Source organism: Mus caroli, unplaced genomic scaffold (genome assembly GCF_978045245.1).
Source record: "Mus caroli unplaced genomic scaffold, Mus_caroli_1 scaffold_7, whole genome shotgun sequence".
Lineage (NCBI taxonomy): Eukaryota > Metazoa > Chordata > Mammalia > Rodentia > Muridae > Mus > Mus caroli.
This window is the reverse complement of record NW_028227262.1, coordinates 126,541,226-126,557,445: the sequence shown is the minus strand read 5'-3', so window position 1 is coordinate 126,557,445 and position 16,220 is coordinate 126,541,226. Positions and strand designations below refer to the sequence as shown.

General features: G+C 40.4%; 1 protein-coding gene across 2 annotated transcripts in view; it reads right to left on the bottom strand.

Annotated features, from left to right (window-relative positions):
• Nucleotides 1-8,725: 8,725 nt before the first annotated feature.
• The window catches only part of Aass (aminoadipate-semialdehyde synthase), a 53,683-nt gene continuing 46,188 nt past the window's right edge, over nucleotides 8,726-16,220 (bottom strand). For both annotated transcript variants that reach the window (XM_021164533.3, XM_021164534.3), the window contains 6 exons: nucleotides 15,460-15,627; nucleotides 13,343-13,438; nucleotides 11,985-12,100; nucleotides 11,385-11,473; nucleotides 10,751-10,927; nucleotides 8,726-9,324 (listed from right to left, as the gene is read on the bottom strand). In XM_021164533.3, coding sequence (XP_021020192.1) covers nucleotides 9,206-9,324; nucleotides 10,751-10,927; nucleotides 11,385-11,473; nucleotides 11,985-12,100; nucleotides 13,343-13,438; nucleotides 15,460-15,627 — 765 coding nt within the window. In that variant the 3' untranslated portion in view covers nucleotides 8,726-9,205. The remainder of the gene's footprint in view (nucleotides 9,325-10,750; nucleotides 10,928-11,384; nucleotides 11,474-11,984; nucleotides 12,101-13,342; nucleotides 13,439-15,459; nucleotides 15,628-16,220) is intronic.

Sequence of the window (16,220 nt, the reverse complement as noted above, 5' to 3'; positions counted from 1 at the left end):
TCTGGTTTCTTCAACTCCATTTGGTTTCTACCTCTTTTAAGAATTTCTATCATCCTGAAGAGAATGAATTATTGCCAACAGTTTGCTAAGTCAACAAGATGTAAATTTTTTCTTGCTTTCATGCAGAGCTGTTTTGGTCTCTAGCAACCTCACCATAAACCAGGCTCAGAAGAAATGGAATAGCTTACTCGAGTCACATGCCTGACTAGTTTGCTTGACAGCAGCCCAGAGTCAAAGCTGAGAGCAGAATTCATGCCACCTCACCAGAGTCTCCTAGATCCTAGAGCATATGCATGTATGTATGTATGTAAGCATGTATGTGGTGATATGTTCATTTTGTATATATTGTCAATTAACAAAACCAGAAGGCTATCTTACTATAGCAACAACTTAAATTATAGAGACATTGCCTCTTTAATCTACCTAACAATTTAGAACTCTCTGGTGTATTTTGTTATTTTGGTATCTAATAAAACAAGAACTAGTCAAAGAATCAACCAAAGGAGGACCTGGTTCTTTGAGAAAATCAACAAGATAGATAAACCCTTAGCCAGACTCACTAGAGGGCACAGGGAAAGCATCCTAATTAACAAAATCAGAAAGGAAAAGGGAGACATAACAACAGATCCTGAAGAAATCCAAAACACCATCAGATCCTTCTACAAAAGGCTACACTCAACAAAACTGGAGAACCTGGATGAAATGGACAAGTTTCGAGAAAGATACCAGGTACCAAAGTTAAATCAAGATCAGATTAATGATTTAAACAGTCCTATATCCCCTAAAGAAATAGAAGCAGTCATCAATAGTCTCCCAACTAAAAAAGCCCAGGACCAGATGGGTTTAGTGCAGAGTTCTACCAGACCTTCAAAGAAGATCTAATCCTAGTTCTTCACAAACTATTCCAGAAAATAGAAGCAGAAGGTGCTCTACCCAACTCATTCTATGAAGCCACAATTACTCTGATACCTAAACCACAAAAAGACCCAACAAAGATAGAGAACTTCAGACCAATTTCCTTTATGAATATAGATGCAAAAATCCTCAATAAAGTTCTCGCTAACCGAATCCAAGAACACATCAAAACAATCATCCAACCTGACCAAGTAGGTTTCATTCCAGGAATGCAGGGATGGTTCAATATATGGAAATCCATCAACGTAATCCAGTATGTAAACAAACTCAAAGACAAAAACCACATGATCATCTTGTTAGATGTGGAGAAAGCATTTGACAAAATCCAACACCCATTCATGATAAAAGTCTTGGAAAGATCAGAAATTCAAGGCCATACTTAAATATGATAAAAGTAATCTATACCAAACCAGTAGCCAACATCAAAGTAAATGGTAGAAGCTTGAAGCAATCCCACTAAAATCAGGGACTAGACAAGGCTGCCGACTTTCTCCCTACCTATTCAACATTGTACTTGAAGTCCTAGCCAGAGAAATTCGACAACAAAAGTAGATCAAGGGGATACAAATTGGAAAAGAAGAAGTCAAAATATCACTTTTTGCAGATGATATGATAGTATATATAAGTGACCTAAAAATTCCACCAGAGAACTCCTAAACCTGATAAACAGCTTCAATCAAGTAGCTGGATATAAAATTAACTCAAACAAGTCAATGGCCTTTCTGTACACAAAGGATAAACAGGCTGAGAAAGAAATTAGGGAAACAACACCCTTCTCAATAGTCACAAATAATATAAAATACTTTGGCGTGACTAACTAAGGAAGTAAGAGATCTGTATGATAAGAACTTCAAATCTCTGAAGAAAGAAATTAAAGAAGATCTCAGAAGATGGAAAGATCTCCCATGCTCATAGATTGGCAGGATCAATAAAGTAAAAATGGCTATCTTGCCAAAAGCAATCTACAGATTCAATGCAATCCCCATCAAAATCCCAACTCAATACTTTAATGAATAAGAAAGGGCAATCTGCAAATTCATCTGGAATAACAAAAAACCTAGGATAGCAAAAACTCTTCTCAAGGATAAAAGAACCTCTGGTGGAATCACTATGCCTGACCTAAAGTTGTACTACAGAGCAATTGTGATAAAAACTGCATGGTACTGGTATAACGACAGACAAGTAGACCAATGGAACAGAATTAAAGACCCAGAAATGAACCCACACACTGATGGTCACTTGATCTTTGACAAGGGAGCTAAAACCATCCAGTGAAAAAAAGACAGCATTTTCAACAAATGGTGCTGGCACAACTGGTGGTTATCATGTAGAAGAATGCAAATTGATCCATTCCTATCTCCTTGAACTAAGGTCAAATCTAAGTGGATTAAGGAACTCCACATAAAACCAGAGACACTGAAACTTATAGAGGAGAAAGTGGGGAAAAGCCTCGAAGATATGGGTACAGGGGAAAAATTCTTGAATAGAACAGCAATGGCCTGTGCTGTAAGATCAAGAATCAACAAATGGGACCTCATAAAATTGCAAAGCTTCTGCAAGGCAAAAGACACTGTCAATAAGACAAAAAGGCCACCAACAGATTGGGAAAGGATCTTTACCTATCCTAAATCAGATAGGGGACTAATATCCAATATATATAAAGAACTCAAGAAGGTGGACTCCAGAAAATCAAATAACCCCATTAAAAAATGGGGCTCAGAGCTAAACAAAGAATTCTCACCTGAGGAATACTGAATGGCTGAGAAGCACCTGAAAAAATGTTCAACATCCTTAATCATCAGGGAAATGCAAATCAAAACAACCCTGAGATTCCACCTCACACCAGTCAGAATGACTAAGATCAAAAATTCAGGTGACAGCAGATGCTGGCGAGGATGTGGAGAAAGAGGAACACTCTTCCATTGTTGGTGGGATTGCAAGCTTGTACAACCACTCTGGAAATCAGTCTGGCGGTTCCTCAGAAAATTGGACATAGTACTACCGGAGGATCCAGCAATACCTCTCCTGGACATATATCCAGAAGATGTCCCAACTGGTAAGAAGGACACATGCTCCACTATGTTCATAGCAGCTTTATTTATAATAGCCAGAAGCTGAAAAGAACCCAGATGCCCCTCAACAGAGGAATGGATACAGAAAATGTGGTACATTTACACAATGGAGTACTACTCAGCTATTAAAAAGAATGAATTTATGAAATTCCTAGGCAAATGGATGGACCTGGAGGGCATCATCCTGAGTGAGGTAACACAATCACAAAGGAACTCACACAATATGTACTCACTGATAAGTGGATATTAGCCCAAAAACTTAGGATACCCAAGATATAAGATACAATTTGTTAAACGCATGAAACTCAAGAAGAACGAAGACCAAAGTGTGGACACTGTGCCCCTTCTTAGATTTGGGAACAAAACACCCATGGAAGGAGTTACAGAGAAAAAGTTTGGAGCTGAGATGAAACGATGGACCACCTAGAGACTGCCATATCCAGGGATCCATCCCATAATCAGCTTCCAAACGCTGACACCATTGCATACACTAGCAAGATTTTGCTGAAAGGACCCAATTATACCTGTCTCTTGTGAGACTATGCCGAGCCCTACCAAACACAGAAGTGGATGCTCACAGTCAGCTATTGGATGGATCACAGGGCCCTCAATGGAGGAGCTAGAGAAAGTACCCAAGGAGCTAAAGGGATCTGCAACCCTATAGGTGGAACAACATTATAAACTAACCAGTACCCCGGAGCTCTTGATTCTAGCTGCATATGTATCAAAAGTTGGCCTAGTAGGCCATCACCGGAAAGAGAGACCCATTGGACTTACAAACTTTATATGCCCCAGTACAGGGGAACGCCAGGGCCAAAAATTGGGAGTGGGTGGGTGGGATGGTATGGGGGATTTTGGGGATAACATTGGAAATGTAAATGAGGAAAATACCTAATAAAAATATTTTTAAAAAAAGGACACATGCTCCACTATGTTCATAGCAGCCTTATTTATAATAGTCAGAAGCTGGAAAGAACACAGATGCCCCTCAACAGAGTAATGGATACAGAAAATGTGGTACATTTACACAATGGAGTACTACTCAGCTATTAAAAAGAATGAATTTATGAAATTCCTAGGCAAATGGATGGGCCTGGAGGGCATCATCCTGAGTGAGGTAACCCAATCACAAAAGAACTCACACAATATGTACTCACTGATAAGTGGATATTAGCACAGAAACTTAGAATACCCAACATATAAGATACAATTTACTAAACACATGAAACTCAAGAAGAACGAAAACCAAAGTGTGGACACTTTGCCCCGTCTTAGATTTGGGAACAAAACACCCATGGAAGGAGTTACAGAGACAAAGTTTGGAGCTGAGACGAAAGGATGGACCATCTAGAGACTGCCACATCTGGGGATCCATCCCATAATCAGCCTCCAAACGCTGACACTATTGCATACACTAACAAGATTTTGCTGAAAGGACCCAGATATAGCTGTCTCTTGTGAGACTATGCTGGGGCCTAGCAAACACAGAAGTGGATGCTCACAGTCAGCTATTGAATAGATCACAGGGCCCCCAATGGAGGAGCTAGAGAAAGTAACCAAGGAGCTAAAGGGATCTGCAGCCCTATAGGTGGAACAACAATATGAACTAACCAGTACCCCCCAGAGCTGGTGTCTCTAGCTGCATATGTATCAGAAGATGGCTTAGTGGGCCATCAATGGAAAGAGAGGCCCATTGGTAGTGCAAACTTTATCTGCCTCAGTACAGAGGAACACCAGGGCCAAGAAGTGGGAGTGGGTGGGGGGGAGTGAGGGGGGGAGCAGGTGGGGTACTTTTGGGATAGCATTGGAAATGTAAATGAAATAAATACCTAATTAAAATATTAGGGGCCGGGCGTGGTGGCGCACGCCTTTAATCCCAGCACTTGGGAGGCAGAGGCAGGCGGATTTCTGAGTTCGAGGCCAGCCTGGGCTACAGAGTGAGTTCCAGGACAGCCACGACTACACAGAGAAACCCTGTCTCGAAAAAACCAAAAAAAAAAAAAAATATTAGGAAAGATTACTAAACTTAAAACATTTTTTTAAAAAGAAACTATTTGGTTAATTCTCAGTTACTTGTATTTATTTAAGCAAAAACAGCAGTATTTCCCTGTGAGCCTTTTGAAGTGGCATTCTGGGCAGATACCTGAAGTTATACTGAAAACAGTTAACAAATGTCAAAGAAAATTATAACAAATTATAAAGAAAAGTAGTACACAAAACTGGGGAAAATCCCACCACAGACAATGAAGATAATCATATTTCCATTAGAAGAAAAGGAACCATTTATTTTAACCAATTATCCATTTGGGAACACTTTTAGACAGAAAGGTGTTTTAAAGAATGCCTTTCTCAGACTCTCAGAAGGATGCCATGTTGGGATTGGAGAAATAGATCAGCAAGTAAAGTACTTTCCATTCAAGTGTGAGGACTTTGATTCTAGAATTTGGATCCCCCATACTCATATAAAATTCAGGCTGGGGGTAGGGGGTAGGAGTAGGGTTGTCTCAGAAGCCTTCTGTGTCTCTCATTTCAACTATGAGCCTGCAAGTTATCAATACCTGTGCAAAAGAAACTTCCTTGCCCATTGTAGTCCAAGGTAGCAGCCTGCATCATGGACTCCTCTTCAGAGAGGAGGGGAGGGAAGGGGAGAGGGAAAGAGGAGGGGGGAGAGGGAGAGGGAGGAAGGAAGGAAGGAAGGAAGGAAGGAAGGAAGGAAGGAAGGAAGGAAGGAAGGAAGGAAAAGAAAGGAAGAAAGAAAAAGGAAGGAAGAGGGAGAGAGAAAGAAGAAAGAAAGAAAGAAAGAAAGAAAGAAAGAAAGAAAGAAAGAAAGAAAGAAAGAAAGAAAGAAAGAAAGAAAGAAAGAAAGAAAGGAAGGAAGGAAGGAAGGAAGGAAGGAAGGAAGGAAAAGAAAGGAAGAAAGAAAAAGGAAGGAAGAGGGAGAGAGAAAGAAGAAAGAAAGAAAGAAAGAAAAAGAAAGAAAGAAAGAAAGAAAGAAAGAAAGAAAGAAAGAAAGAAAGAAAGAAAGAAAGAAAGAAAGAAAGAAAGGAAGGAAGGAAGGAAGGAAGGAAGACAGAAAGAAAGAGTCTAGACAGGAACCCCTTGAAGAAAACTCTCAAAAATTGTGATAAGGACGCTGAAGCTCTTCGTAGTTGGTGGCTTCTGATGGGGGTAGGGTTGGGGAAAGACTCAGTGTTCCTTCAGGGAAGTTTGACTGTAGTCCAGTGAGTATACAGGCAACACAACTGAACTTGGGATTTTTTTCTTTGGCTCTGGAGGAGGGCACAAGGGTGAGTATGTACCTGGGTGGACTGTGAAGTAAATTTAATCAGGGTGCATTATTTGAAATTTCCAAACCAATCAAAATATGTTAATAAAAAAATTCAGGCAGGTGTGGTGGCCCACAAGTAATCACAGCACATGAGAGGGAGACATGAGAGATCCCAGAGCAAGCAAGCTGGTTAGACTAGAAGAATGAGTGCGTTCTGGATTCAAGTGAGAACCTCTGCCTTAGTATCTAAGATGGAGAGCAATCTTGAAAGACACTCATCAAGGTCAGGCCTCCATGTGCACACATGCATAATGAACATGTCTACACACACATGAATTGGTATACATACTATCAAGCATATCACACATACATGTGCAAAAGAAAATTGGGTTATCTTTTTCAGACTGAGTTATAACAGCTCTTTATATATTCTAGCTACATATACATCCCTGAATAAATGACGTAGCAAAAAATAAGTCTAATTTTATGGGTTATTTGGAATAGAGGTTACATGATTTTTCCCATTATTTGTTCATTTTACATCCTAATCAAAGCCCCCACCTCTCCTCTCAGTCCCCCTCACCCAGCCACACTTCCCATGTCCCACCCCCTTTCTCCTGTGATAAGGGGGAAGCACTCCTGGGTACCAACCCACCCTGGCACATCAAGTCACTACAGGACTAGACACATACTCTCCCACTGGGGCCAGACAAAATGGCCCAGTTAGGGAACAGGATCCATAAGCAGGTAACAGAGTCAAGGACACCCCTGCTTAATTGTTAGGGGACTCACATGAAGACCAAGCCACACATATGCTATATATGAAGGGACTAGGTCCAGCCCATATATGCTCTTTAGTTGGTGTTTCAGTCTCTGGGGGCCCCCAAGTGTCCAGGTTAGTTGATGGTGTTCTTCTTGTGGAGTTCTTCATCTCCCCTCAAGGCCCCTCAATCCTTTGCCCAACCCTTTCTCAAGACTCCCCAAGCTCCATCTAATGTTTGGCTGTGGGTCTCTGCATCTGTTTCAGTCAGCTGCTGGGTGGAACCTCTCAGAAAATAGTTATACTAGGCTCTGATCTGCAGGCATATCAGAGTATCATTAATAGTGTCTGGGATTGGTTCTTGCCCATGGGATGGATCTCAACTTGGGCCATTAGTTGGCTATTCCCTCTGTCACTGCTCCATCTTTGTCCCTGCACTTCTTGTAAGCAGGACATATTTTAGATGAAAGATTTTGTGTGTGAGTTGGTGCCCTTGTCCTTCCTCTGGACATCCTGCCTAGCTAAAGAGGGTGGCCACTTCAGTCTTCATATCCCCACTGCTAGAAGTCTCAGCTACAGTTACTCTCATAGACTCCCTGGAGCCTCCCCTATCCCAGGTCTCTGGCACATCCTAGAGGTGCCTCTCCCGCCCCCCCAACTAAACCGATCACCAATTTCCATTTCCCTGCCCTCTCTCCATACACCTGATCCCACACTCTCACCTCACCCCCTTTCCCCTCCCCGAGGTTTTATGTATTTATATCTCAGCAGTCTACTTAAATACTCAAGTTTTCCATTTTTATTATGTCCAGTTTGTCTATTGTTTTCTTCTAGTGCTTGTGATTTTTGCTTCAATTACTTAATAAACCATTTCCTAATTTAAACACAAAGGTTTATGCCTATGTTTGTTTCTAAGATTTTTACAGCATTAACTCTTTTTAGATTATCTTTTAGACCCATCTTTAGTCAGTTCCTATGTGTGTATGAGGTATCGATCCAACTCCATTGCTTCTGTTCAGATTTTCGGTGATCATTTGATGAAAAAGCATTATTTTTCTTTGCTGTATTGTCTTAGCACACTTTTAAAAAGACAACGGAACATAAACATGAGTATCACTGGCCTCTCAATTCTATTACTTTTTTTCCGTTTTGATGCTGTTGTTTTTCAAAAACCACTGTTGGCTCACTCATTCATACTTTATAAAAAGGCAATTTCTCCAAGTTATTCATGAATCATTTTTTTCTTAATTCGTGAATTCAAATATTCTTTTGTATTATTTTGACTATGCTCTTGGATTTCCTGTGCAAAATTCTTCAAGATTCTAGGTAAATAGAATTTGTTCTCTAGTGTATATCTTTCTTTATTTTTTCTTTTCTTTTATTGATTGATTGATTGATTGATTGATTGATTTTTGCCTAATTGCCCTGGCCTAACCCTACAATACAGGTTGAGTCATTGGGGCAAATGACAACATATTTGTGCTCTCAGGTGAAAACCATTCATTCAGTATTTTTTCCATTAAGTATGATACAAATTTTTTCATAATTTTCTTCTACAAGGGCATTCCTTTCCATCTGGTTTTGCTATATGTTTTGCGGTGATTATTTTGCTTTATTTAGTTTGGTTTCTATCATGGAAGGGTATTAAAGATTTTCAAGGAGGACTGAATTTATTGTATCAACTCCATTTTCCAAAAACTCAAGAGAAAATGATTTTCAAAACAAAAAATTTACTAAATAAATCATAACTTTACAAAAGGCATGAGACAGTACTTTTACAATTGTTTTTTGATATGTCAGTCTAAAAGGTATGTAGCAGAATCAATTTGAAAAATACAAAAATATAACTATGTGAAGTTGGTTTTTTGGTTATTTTTCTGGGAAAGGAAGTAGTACAACTGCACTTGCTGATGATATATGTTCCCCGGGGAAAAGGAAGCACAATAAATTAACAAACTATGATCACCTTTACATACACACAGAAAGTACACAGGAGACTTATTAAAGGTTTCTGTGATGTCTGGATTCTTCTACTCCAAAAGCTTTACTAAAATAGAGATTTGCGTTTCAAAAACACCATTGCCATGAACTTACTCAAAAGACATCATGCTTCATGCTTTAGCACATCAGCAAGCATGTTCGTCATACCCAAGGTTAACAGATGTGATGCTTCGGAAAATACATTCCCATTTATAGCTTGATTGTACTCTGTGTGTTAAATACAATGCCTTCTGCTTTAATCCGCTCCAATATTGGCCCATAGATCTCCTTTGTAAATGGCCCCATTAGGCCTTTGGCTTCAATTTCACCTAAAAGAAAACAAATTTTGATTTTTGATTTAAAGGTGATGTTAAAGGCCTATTGCTATGGCAAGAGTCCCACCCCAGGGCTAAACAGTACTGTATTGAAAAGCAATGCTGTTTAATCTAGATGTGACCATATAAGGAGGGCAGGGAGAACTAAAACCTGACAGACATCCTTCAAAGAAAGTCTCAACTTAGACTCAGAGAGCCTAAGTAACAAGGAGGTTGGCAGTACCACCAGAATGCAAAATCAACTAAGCATTGCTCACAGGGACTCAGAGAGACTGAAGTAGCAGTCATAGAACCTGCATAGGTCTGTGATAGGTCTTCTGCCTATTTGTTATGGTTATGTAGCTTGGTGCTCTTGTGAGACTCCTAAGAGTGAGAATAGGGGAGTTCCTTAAGACCCCCTTTCCTCCTCCTGGTTGGTTCAACCAGCCTTAATATGAGAGTTTGTGTCTAGTCTTATCGCACCTTGTTGTTCCATGTTCAGGTGATATCCCTGGGAGGCCTGCTCTCTTTTGAAGGGAAAAGGAAGAGTGGAGAGGGGAAGTCAGGGGTGGAGCGAGGGGAAACCGCAGGTAGGGTGTAATGTATGAGAGAAGAAAGAAGAAGCAGAGAAAAGAAAAAAAGGGAAAATGGTTGGCTTTAAAGTTTTCAACTTTGCTAATGCTGTAACACAGTAAGAATAGATTATACTTAGAATCTGGGCTGTGTCCAAGCTAGTGATATGCGTTATGACGCTGTGCTATGGTGCCAGGAAGTAGCAGGGAGTCATAGATCCCAATCAACCATGAGGCCAATAAAGAAGAAGGTGATACGCTACAGGGACCTGTGTTGCTGGACTATGTTTCCCAGTCCTTCAGCTTGATTTAATGTATCTTCCCTTAACATATCTTTAAACTTACACTAACTATTCATAATAAAACCCCACTGTAAGTCACAAAGCATATTGCAAATATTTTTTCAGTGTAGATAAGATGTTAATGCATAAGAATTAATTAACCACAGATTATAATTCTGATGACCTACAAGTAAACACCCTCTGCTAATTCAGAACTACTCTAAATATACAAATAAAAACAGAAGTAATGGAGTCACCCTTCCCAGCAGTCCCTCTGCATGGTGGCAACTTTCTATGCTGTTTCGCTGAAAGGTTGCAACAAACCTGTGCTTGGAATGACACAACCCACGTTCAGTTTGAGGACACCTTGGCCCACAGGCATTAAGCTACATCTATTCCACCATTCTGAGGTCTTGTGACTGAGTTGGATGAAAATTTGGTCTCATACCAGGGCCTATGCTCTTCTCTCACCACAGTGTGGCCCCCAGCCAGGTATTCTCCAAGATGGCTCTCATTTCCATTATTGCAATCACTGACATTTGAAGGTGAAGAAGAGCCAGGCTCAGCCCTGATGCGAATGGAACTTACCATCAAGCAACATTTTGGCTGCCATGGCTGTCGGCAACCCCACAGTTTTAGCCATTGCCGAGAAGCCATTGAAGTCTCCATAAACCACGAGATCAATGGTCTTATTTTCTAAATGTCCAGATGGATGTCTGATGCCAAAGCTGTCCCTCATCACAATCATATCCTTTTCTTCAGGGCCTTAAAATAAATACAGATGACTTAGAGCATCATCATAGCTCAGCTATAATTGTATTTCACCTTCCCTGCCCTTCAGGCTTCCCCACCCAACTACATACGCTCATGAGATAACTATGATGCTTTTCTCCCAGAGACCAGGTGAAAACCTCAAGGGAATGGGAACTTGGACTGTATCCCTTTCTCAGAATCGAAAAGTCTGGTTGGTGTGACAAGCTGTTCTGCCAGACAGACACTTGCTCCCCAAATATTGTTTTGGTATTTATTTGATACATTAAATACAAGACTCTTTTTGCCCCTCCCAGCGGTTCCCAAATTCACTATTTCCTAAGAATTTTTCTATCATTGCCTCTTCTCACACTTCTCCTTCCTACTGCATGACTGCTGTGCTTGAAACTGACCCTCTGACCAGTTCCTATGATTCCTCCTCAGCAGTGTTTAGAGAAACCCCACTACCTACCATAGGAGAGTTTTGAGACCAAGTGCTTGGAGAACGCGTCCACAATGGACTCCGCCTGAGGAACTTGTTCATCCCCCAGTAAGCCCAACCTGAAAAGCACAAGGGTCGCTCTTAGTGCACAGCCTATGCATGTTCTGCATTAGCTTCAGGGTCCTGGGCTTCCTGAGACACTGCTCCTTAGCGCAGGGCAGAGATGATATGTTACAAGTTTATTCATGATTAATTTACAGTAATTTACAGATTAGTTGTCATATATTAAGTATACCATAGTCACATAAATGAATAGTCTGCAGCCACAGAAAATCAGAGAAATCCCACTTGGTCCAGAAACAGAGTGACAAAATGCTTTAAAATAAACATTATCCAGGTCATAATCACCATCAGGGTTCCTCACTATCTACTTTCTCACCCAATATAAACACAATAAATTATAATCTATGAGACCAACTAATGAGCATTAATCAGTAATAAACAGCTAATTAATCAAAGACAAATACAAAGCATGTAGTCTGTCATGGCCTTTTATTGGCCAGAAATGACTGTCCTTAGTCATTGGTTCAATATGTTTGGATCTAAATGGAACTCTTGGTGGGTGCTTACCATTCTGCAGCTTCCAGCTGGGTATTGTCCCCTCCTAGCTTTGTGAAGACAACTTCCTTAAGCTTCTCACATGGGGAGGAGCGGGAAATTCCAACTAGGTCACACAGGAGTTGCTTCTGATTAAAAAATAAATATGAATAGTTTAAGTACATACGTAGTAAAACATTAGTTATCTGAGAAATAAACCAACCTAGACATTGGGCATTAAGTACACTTCAAAGGTTTGTTACAAATAATTGAAATAGAAAATTAAGACATAAAGTGTGTGTGTGTGTGTGTGTGTGTGTGTGTGTGTGTGTGTGTGTGTGTGTGTGTGTGTGTGTGAATATCTTCACATCACAAATGCATGAGATTCCAGAACAACAACAACAACAACAACAAAACTCAATAAGGACTTAATGCTAAAAAGGAAAGATACTAATATATTTCCTGGTCATGTATTTTCCCCAACACTTTTTTCCACTCATGCCCCCACCCCAAACTCCGCTACCTCTGCACCCTGTAGCAATCATTGTGAAGCAGGTCAAACTACAAGGGGTTTAGTGCTGTGGTTGCCAGTGGCAACCAGAGTTCTTTTGTAGCTTCAATAGATGAGAAAGATCTCAAAGGGAATTAAATTTCAAAGGAACACTTAAAAGAGTAGCCATGGAGTTTTATTATTTCTAAACAAAAATTTTTTTCCCAGGGTCCCCAAAGGAAGCTATGGTCTAGATCAGAAGTCAACCAGTTGGTTCATGGACTCAGTGTGGTTCATTTCACCGGAAGTTGTACCTATAGTGCTTATGCACTATCTATGCCAGTACTAGATTATTCTGCAGAGACTGTTAGGCCCATGAAGTCTAAATGTTTACAATCTGACGCTGTGCAGCAAGCTTGTCTCTTGTGTTCTAGATTCTAACAGCATCCTGGGATGACCCAGGAGGAGTACACTGCTTCCTAGGACTTAGGTATGAGAGAGAAATGCCTAAAACTCAGCCACATAAATGGCACCATGAGAGGACTGACAAGATTCATACCAGCATCCTCTTAAATATCACACTCAATAGGTCCAAATGACATGTCACTACCTACACAACTGGAAAATCGAAGTCCAAAGCAAAGAGTGAAGGCATGACTTCCCCATTGTTCAGGGAATGATCCTGGGGAATAAGTGAATACAGGACCAGGCCAGGTACTTTAGCCCATTGCTTTCTCCATTCGTCCAATGCACTGAAAGGGGAGGAGATAGTCACCAGAACTCATCAACATACACCAGCTAGAGAAGGGATGCCTTGGCTCTGTGCAAAGCAGAGCTTGAGACCTAGCTATCTTAAAAGGTATGTGTGAAGCAGACAGCACAGAATTATGGAAATACTCACCCAGGTGAGAGGGTTGGCCTCAGGTCGGAGGGCAGGGTATGCTTCTCTGTTGATGAGTCCCAACTTCACAAATCCATTCAAGGCTTTGGAATATCCCTGAAGCAAGAATTAGTAAGCAGCATATTAATATTTTCCTTTGAAGACAAATGAATTTTACAGCCCCCGCCCCCATTTTTTTTCTTGAAGAGGAGATCTGCCTTTACAACTAATTAACTTTTTGGAGGGTATTTAATCTTTATAACTTATTTGGTAATAACCTTCAGTGGTGAAATGGGATCAACATTAACCGTTGTATGATAATTCAAGTAACTGGTTTATGAAAAAGCCTCTTTTTTTCCTCAGTACTACATTGTGTGGCATGTTCTGGCAGCATAAGGGCTAATTTCCTGGTGAGTTATATAATGCAGTTTAACAGAACATTGTTTAATAGAACAGTCAGATTTAATCTTTATTACAATGTTTTGTTTTCAAATGCTAAGGATCACAACATACAGGGCCTCATGCATGCTAGGAAAGTACTCTATCTAGGTACTCTAGGATAGCTCCTAGTTCTATCGATTTTACTTCTTTGTGAAGGGAGGAACAATAATCGACACCCCCAAAGCAAAGAACCAACCCTACAATGAAGACCTGGGTACAGAAGAAAAGAAGGGCATCACGTTAGGGCTCTGATACCTGGTTTTCTCATTTTGAACATACTTCTAACGTCTCACCCATGATCACTCTAAGTCCCTATTTTATGGTTAGGAAACATTTCAGATTTGTTTTTGAGAAGTCCATCTAACCCTTTCATCTCCTTGAGCCTCAGTCCATGTGTTTTTTTTTTTTCTTTTTTTTTTTTTTTGGTTTTTCGAGACAGGGTTTCTCTGTATAGCCCTGGCTGTCCTGGAACTCCCTCTGTAGACCAGGCTGGCCTCGAACTCAGAAATCCGCCTGCCTCTGCCTCCCGAGTGCTGGGATTAAAGGCGTGCGCCACCACGCCCGGCAGTCCATGTGTTTTAAATGATTTGAACCTCATCCTAAGCTCTCAAGACATATAACAGAAGAAGGACATTGACTCAGAAATAAACTACAACTAACAAGTCAAAAATGCATGCTTTTAGCTATTAGAGAAAGACGCAGTGTGTCACTCAATCCAGATTTGCACCTTATTGGGCCATAACAGGAAGATGGCAGCTGCCTGCTACTATGTGGAACCTGAGACCATGGTAACTCTTACAAGACCAAGAAACTAAACTATACCTATCACTCTCTCCTCCTACCTGCTCCCAATCCTTAAAGACTAAATACAATAAATTCGCTATTTTGAGTTGGGTCTCCTCCTCCTCCTCCTCCTCCTCCTACTACTACTACTAATAATAATAATAATAATAATAATAATAATAACAAATTTAACCAGTGAACTGGGAGAGGGAGCATCATAGCTGCACAGGGCTTATGAGAATAAGCAGCACTTGGGCGTTCACCCCAAAACAATACAGTTGTCATTCCATCCCTCCACAGCTCATAAAACATTGCAGAGAGCAAAAGGAACATAAAAACTGGAGGACAGGGAGAAGGAAAGAGACTCCCTAGGGGATAGTCCCAATCCTATGACCACACAAATAGCCCTGATTAAACCAAATGGGTCATTACACAAAATCAAGTCATAAATCCTGGAAAGGGATAGGAAGGGAAAGGGATGGGTGGGTGGGGGTTAGGGAGGATAAGAGGGTTGTAGTAAGGAATATTAAAGAAAGAGAGTAGCAACCAGAGAAAGAGTGTAACCAAAATAAATTATATAAAAGTATGAACTTGGCTGGGCGGTGGTGGCGCACGCCTTTAATCCTAGCACTTGGGAGGCAGAGGCAGGCGGATTTCTGAGTTTGAGGCCAGCCTGGACTACAGAGTGAGTTCCAGGACAGCCAGGGCTAAATAGAGAAACCCTGTCTCGAAAAACCAAAAAAAAAAAAAAAAAAAAAAAAAAGAAAAGTATGAACTTGTCAAGCAACTAACTTAATAAAGATTTCAATAAAAAAATAGACTCTAACTTGGTTTCTCATTTTAACTACTAGAAAAAATAAGCATATACACTACTCATATCAAAACTAGAAGTTTGCTTAAAATATAGCACTTACCTTATACCTCAGTGTTCCCCTTAATAATGTATGGGCAGATGAAATTCCATAAATCTCAGCATATTTTATGCTATCTCTGTTAGGATACCCTTCCAAGTTTAGACCTGGGAAGTAATCCATGGGTGTGACAGAGTTGAGAAAAGAGACTCCCCCTGTCACATTCACAACCTGAGGAAGATTGAAAAAATAACGGAGGTTCACAACAGTTTGTTTCCTCTGGGTTTATCTGCATTAACTATACAAAAGAAACTAACAGAATAGAGCTTAGGAAATATTAATAAAACTACAGTTGATACTTAGCATGCCACTAGCCAAACTGTTCCGCTTGAAATACCTTGCCAGGCTCCCTGACCCCAAACTTCTAAATCTTAATATATTTTATTTTCTAAACAAAAGTCTTGTTTTCAATTGGCTCTTACTCCTACTAAAAATAGTATCATTTTGTCTGCATTAGGCTGGTTTGTTGGTTGGTTGGTTAGTTCATTGGTTGGTTGGTTGGTTGGTTGGTTGGTTGGTTGGTTGGTTGGCTGGTTTGGCTGGCTGGCTGCCTGGTTGGCTGGTTGGCTGGTTGGCTGGTTAGTGGGTTGTTTTGCTTTTTGTAATGTAATCACATCAAGTATGCATTCAGTGGCTTGTATGCTCTGATAACAATGGCAAAACTTTTTCCTTTGGTCTTACATCTCTTGTGCTTTTCAGTCACCCAACTATCATTTTCTGACTAGCTAATATGTATATGTGCCAGACACCATACAAGTTGTAGA